The sequence below is a fragment of the Chanodichthys erythropterus genome, chromosome 1 (genome assembly GCF_024489055.1).
Source record: "Chanodichthys erythropterus isolate Z2021 chromosome 1, ASM2448905v1, whole genome shotgun sequence".
Taxonomy (NCBI): domain Eukaryota; kingdom Metazoa; phylum Chordata; class Actinopteri; order Cypriniformes; family Xenocyprididae; genus Chanodichthys; species Chanodichthys erythropterus.
The window spans coordinates 36,683,508-36,690,081 of NC_090221.1; the positions used below are offsets into that span (position 1 = coordinate 36,683,508).

Genomic DNA, 6,574 nt, shown 5'->3' on the forward strand with positions numbered 1-6,574 from the left:
TTTTAGGACAGACTCCAAACTATATGACAAAAATTCCAATGGGAATCCTGTACACAAACCTTTGGGATTTTGACATGGGATGAACCGAGAATACAATCAGTCAGTCAGGAGGGTCAAAAAACCAAATGTTGCACATAATCCTGTTCGTTTTGTAGTTTATATGCACAACTGTAGGGTTTCGAGTGTATAACCTCCAGCGAATAAAAAGTGCATTAGGCAACTCGAAATAAACGCGTCAATTCCAAGTTCAGCGTGATTGTCACTGCAAAACGGTTCCTTTGCTATTTGCTGCTCTCTTCTCCGGGGAATATGTCCTCGTAGGCGGGTGGCAACTCGATGTGAAGCGGGTAAGAGAACGGGTACGAGTGATTAAGCTCCGGATTGGTGGGCGAATAGCCCGGGAGCTCCATGCACGGGTGGCCCCTGCTTTGCACCTCCCCGTCCGCCTCGTCCAGCGCGTGAAACACCCCCAGGTTGATGTAGGACACCGGCTGGAACTCCGTGACCGCGAAGTCGCGCTCCTCGTTCAGGATAATCCGCGCGCTTCGCCGCTGCGTCCGGCGTCTCCGGAGAATCCGCTCCGCTTGGTAGCGCTTAATGATAACCAGGTTCATCAGCCCCAGGAGGCACTCCAGAGTGTTAAGTACGGTGGAGACCACCAGCCCCCGCTGGTACACCTTGAGCCCGTTGCACGCCGGGTTTACATCCACAGAGTCCAGGCAATAGTGCGCGTACTTCCTCTCCACCAGGGACACCGTGTCGCCATCCACCACCGCGCCCGAGAACGCCGTGAGGACCCCCAGAAGAAACACTAAGATCCCAAAGAGGAAGAAATTCGCACACCTGGGCTTGCCCCGGCAAAAGACCAGCGCCACCCCCATCAGCACCTGCCCGAGCGCCACCAGGATGCCCGAGTAGAACGCGCCGGCCGCGGTGCCCAGGTGGAAGTGCGCTCGCACCCTGGAGCCCAGCGCGATGCATTTGAATCCCACCACCACGGTGCTCACGGCACACACGAAGAGCAGACTGCTGGAGACGATGGTGCACAGTCCTTTGCCACTCAGCTTCATTATAATCCTCCTCTGCCTCCTTCATCCTCCTTTGTCCTCCTCGTCAGCTCCTCTGGAAGCGCTGTCAGTTGGTGACATGACTCGCCGGTGGTTGCGCTTCGCTTCTAGGATCTCCGACTCGCTCTTATTAATTATGGATAGGCTCCTTCTGCGGTAACGGCCCCCTAAATCCAACCCAGAGGTTGTGGTCACCTTCATGACCCTGTCGCTCCATCCATCCAGTCCCCTAAGGCGATGAAGCGCATCCCTCGCGTTTGATGCTGGAGAGGGAAGTGTCCTCCTCCCTCTCTCGCCGCGCGTTCATGCAGCACTGAGACCGAACTTGAGCTGGAGGCTGGAGATCAGGGGAAAGCGATCCGACCCCCTACTGGTCTCACTTACCAACTACTCAATGTGTCGTAGAGGCTCGCGCAGTGTTCCTCGTGATGTCACGCTTTTTAATTACCGTCTCGGTTTAAATATAACAACGATACCAACGTGTCATCGTCATCATCAGGCGCTCGATATGCAGCGGACATATATATATATATATATATATATATATATATATATATATATATATATATATATATATATATATATATATATATATATATATATATATATAGGCTACTCGTTGAAAATCTACACTCTAAAAATGCTGGGTTAAAAACAACCCAAGTTGGGTTGAAATTGGGTTGTTTTTTAACACAGCGGTTGGGTTAAATGTTTGCCCAACGTGCTGGGTAGTTTTATTGAACTCAACTATTGTTTAAAAATGACTATATGGCTGGCTTAAAATGAACCCAAAAAAGTTTGGAAATTAAAAATCAGACACATAATTACTAGAGGCAACAATAATAATCAAAAGATAAACATTTATTAATAAATAACAATTATTCATTAAACTTTTTAATAAATGTTCATTTATTAAACATACTAATTAATGTTAATTTCCAACATAATTTGGGTTCATTTTAAGCAAGCAATACAGACATTTTTAAACAAACCAGCAGGTTGGGCAAACATTTAACCTAACCGTTGGGTCAAACCAACCCAATTGCTGGGTTTGCCTATTTTCAATCCAACTTGTGTTGTTTTTAACCCAGCATTTTTTTTTTTTTTTTTAAAGAGTAGGATATTTTCTTTTCCATTTCAGTTTCAATATCTTAAATGCAACTTAAGTTGCTTTGGATAAAAATGCATAAATACAAATGTAAATCTAAAATTTAAAATAAAGAAAAGTTTATGAACATTCTCAAAAATGAAACACATTGCACTCTAAAAACTGCTGGGTTAAATATGGACAAACACAGGGATTGGGTTGTTTTCACCTAGCCATTTTTTTTATTTATTTTTTTACCAATTTTGGTTTTATTTCTTTAGCCATCAATATAGTAATATAGTGAAATGCATGTTTTTGCTCACTCCCAAATAGGGGCAAATTTGTGGGGTATTTTAAGCTTGAACTTGACCAGAGACTTATATTACATCTTGTGAAAGAGGGCATAATAGGTGCCCTTAATCTGCTGGGTTTGTCCATATTTAACCCAACTTGGGTTGTTTTTAACCCAGCATTTTTTAGAGTGTGGTTTTTCAATTCAATATTTCACTCAAATTGTTAGAAAAAAATGTAAAATAAGGGTTTTGGACCACAGATGTAAATGTTAATGCACAAATCAGGATCACAATTTTAAAATGCATAAAATAAAAGTGTATATTTTACACTGATAAATGTGTCAAAATGAAGTGAGTTAATGCTTAAAGCAAAAGAAAAACATCTGCCAATGAGGTCAGAAAAATAACCTTAATTCAAAGGGAAAATTAGATTATTTTTTTTATCCCATTGGTAGATATTTTTTCTTGTTTTAAGCATAAATATTTTTCCTTCCTCCACAAAACAAGACTTAATATTTAAAGTTATTTTGCTTCTCCAGTCAATGTATCCTGAATTAAGAATGTTTAGATATTTGTGCTGGAAAACAAGACAGAAACACTGAGGAAGAACATCATTTTTGCAGTGTAGTTGGTCAGCACATTTTTAATCACTAGCTAATTAGACCTGTAGTGTGACGGGGAATTTTACAATTGAATTAGTGCAATATCAGTGTAGTCTTTCAAATAATGTAAGGTCATTAGAGCTTTAAAAGTTAAAATGATTAAAGGGGTCATGAACTGCATTGGTTTATAATGTTTCCTGTGGTGCACTTATAATGTTAGAATGATTTTTACATCAAAAACTGTCATCATTTAGAAATAAAAGGCATTTTTCATACCCTGATTTTAGCCTCTGATTTGAAGGGGCGTGTCTGCTGTGAGACTTCAGTGTTGTGATTGGCTGACATCTTTGAATATGAAATAGCTAAGTATTACTCTCTCGAAAACTTTAGCACATTTTTACTATTACAACTCTCAAGGCTAACTAATAGTGAAAAGTGTTGCATCTATGGCATTATATTTAGATCGTGGCATGAAAGGTTGCAGTGATGATCATGTAGTACATGAAAAGTACATGAAAGCAGTGATCTCGTCATTGCAACATCATTTCTGCACACTAACGAATGCGTTCATCATAACTAACAGTGCAAATGCGATATAACTAAGAGATCCGTTGAATCAAACTTGGCACGAGTCCAGAACTCAGTCACTGATAAACTTGCGCTGTTTGATTGACAGCTCCAGTGATTGTAAAGGGAGCGTTCTTTGATATAACTTTAAAATAGGTTAAAATGCAAAGGAAAGGTACGGACAGTCTGCAGACCATCTAAAGTGTTTTCATGTGGTTCAACCACATCTCTAATGCACCTGTTTGCAAAATGGGAAGAAAAAGTCACAAAGGCTGTATTTTTTCAAGCAGGACCTTTCCGAATGTTTGGATGGATCTTCAGCGAGTCTCTGCATCGCCTCTAAAAAAGTGTCTGATGTGCAGATGATTCATCTTTTACGGGCTCCTTAGAGCAGACGTGTCCCGCATGCGCAACCACATGCATCCTATTTTTGGGAGAGCCTTGTGTGTCGCAGCAAGTGATGCTGAAAGGTGTTTGATGGCAGCGGATTTTCATCTGCACACACCCCTGAGACGGAGCCGCAGACGGAAAATTGACTCTTTGTCTCATAAATGAGCATGTTGCACCAAATCCACATGAACACACTCTTCTCTGCTGGCTGCTGGAGTCACATGATATGCTTTTACATCATATGGAGCAGAAAAACTACTATCAGCATATGTTTTGTCTCCACAAAGCCAGGAATCAGAGCTTTCCAAATGAAAAGGAAAAAAAACATGTACAGTGCAGGAAAGTTTGGATTTCACAGCTAATTGGTTTGCAAGTTGTTAAAATTGTAATGATGCCTTTGGTAAATGACTGCAACTGCTGCAGCAAAAGATTATTCTTGGTTACAGAAATCCTTCTGAATGCATATTAAAGGGATTTTTTTTATTTTTTTGGATTGTGCTCTACTAGAAAAGGTTTTCCTGCTTGAATGTTGATTATTCTCCTCATATTCTCCATTGTTGCAGCTCCTCTCTTCCCAGTCTGTCAGTAACGCTCTGTTTAGTTCCTGTCTCTATGAAGCCCCTCCCTCCATGTGCTCTGATTGGTCGGCCGAAGCAGTGTGTTGTGATTGGTCATTTGGGAAATGTCCCGCCCCTTACCATAACTGCCAGTTTCAACACACTACTAACTAACTCAACCAGGCCCCGCCCCTTTATTCTGCATTTGAATTATTTAAATGAGGAATATTGTGAAGATGGAGGCGTTTCAGGGAGTTCAGAAACACTGATATAGAGAAGAACTGCTGCTGGAGGGACTTTTTCATGCTCAAACAGCAACATTACACACTAAAGACAGATGAATGTGAAAAAAAGCAGAACAATACCTCTTTAAAAGTAAATATGGTACTGATAGTCACAGCTTAAAGTTCATACGAAGTGATGTGAAGTTGAGACGTGAAATTAGGACTGGCAATTTCAGGACTGGCTGATTCCCTCAAGCCCCTGCAGAGAGGAGGGCTGTTTCTCCATTCCCTGGAGAAAGCAGTTCATCAAGCCAATACATACACATTAAAACAGTGCAAATTATCCACAAAAGCTCCAATCAGAACCATAGACTCGAACAATTATCTCCGTAATGCTGGTAATCACCGCAATTAAATGCTGTTCTGGGTGAGAGGCCGTCTCATGTCTGCACCTCATGCAGAGACAAAACACAACATTCAAGACTACGAAGAATCATGATTTATTTATTTATTTTTAACACCATGTCAGCAGTGAGGCTTTCTTCATGGAGAAACAACAAAAGTCATACAATTAACAAAAGCTTTATAACACATTTAAGATTAATAGACAAAAATTTAGTTAAACTGAATAAAACCATTGTCTATTTACATTAAAAACCTTTAAATAAATTGCCTGTCTATGTCTTGTATGACCTAAACGGCATAAAAAAACACCTTCTTACACTAGGATTTATTTCATGTAACTCATTCATCCCATTCCATCTGCCACATGTTATTAATATAAGAGTTTATTGCTGGTCTGAGATCAGAGGGTGGAATTTGACATTCATGTTGCTTTCTCGTTACCAGATAAATCAATATGATCCCAGCAGAAAAAGATTTTTCTTGCATAAAACCTCTACTTTAGCTAATATACTTAGGCTATAATTATGGGGTGATCAGTCTGTACAGATTCAAGTGCCTGAAGGCTGGATTTTGAGTCTGTGAATATTCAAGAAATTGAATGTCCTTTTTCTCTGTTTTCTAAAGCATGAGCTTCAGGTGTAAAGATAGAACTTTGTCCTGGGATTCGCAAACACGAAGCATCATGAAAACGATCCCAGTGCAATTCCCAGGACATTGCATGTTGATGTTTTTTTGAGCTAAAAAAAGATTGTTCTTATAGCAACTGATCTGAAAGCATGGATTTTTTTGTGCAAGTTTCATACACTTATAGAGCAGAATATCCATCAGAAAGTGCTGTTCCAGACCAGACCGAAGCCAGATCTGAATGTGAGTTTTCTACATGCACTACATGCTCTCTAGGTGATATCAGCCATTTAAATTAACCATTTAAAGTCTGCTTTTTTATATTTTCAACTCCCTGTAGTGTGTAATGTTGCTGTTTGAGCATGAAAAAGTCCCTCCAGCAGCAGTTCTTCATCAGTGTTTCTGAACTCCCTGAAACGCCTCCATCTTGAGTTTTCTTCACAATATTCCTCATTAAAATAATTCAAATGTAGAATAAAGGGGCGGGGCCTGGTTGAGTTAGTTAGTAGTGTGTTGAAACTGGCAGGTATGGTAAGGGGCGGGATGTTTCACAAATGACCAATCACAACACACTGCTCCAGCCGACCAATCAGAGCACATTGTGCTTTTAAGAAAGAGGCGCTTCATAGAGTCACCCTTACCTGAACCTGTCCTGGCTCGCTTCTTACCACTACCATCTCATCCGAGTAAAGCTTCAAAGGACTAAAAACAAAGTTAAGAATAAGGTCAAACAAAACAGAAAAGACATTTAAATATGA

At 40.4% G+C, this 6,574-nt stretch overlaps 1 protein-coding gene across 1 annotated transcript; it reads right to left on the bottom strand.

Annotated features, from left to right (window-relative positions):
• Window positions 1–281: 281 nt before the first annotated feature.
• On the bottom strand, window positions 282–1,188 carry LOC137018901 (transmembrane protein 271-like). The gene has a single exon (XM_067383715.1). The coding sequence runs from the start codon at window positions 1,068–1,070 to the stop codon at window positions 282–284; it is 789 nt and encodes a 262-aa protein (XP_067239816.1). The 5' UTR covers window positions 1,071–1,188.
• Window positions 1,189–6,574: the final 5,386 nt, after the last annotated feature.

Excerpts from the sequence above, each read along its gene's own strand:
- LOC137018901 (XM_067383715.1), bottom strand. The coding sequence starts at position 1,070 with ATGAAGCTGAGTGGCAAAGGACTGTGCACCATCGTCTCCAGCAGTCTG.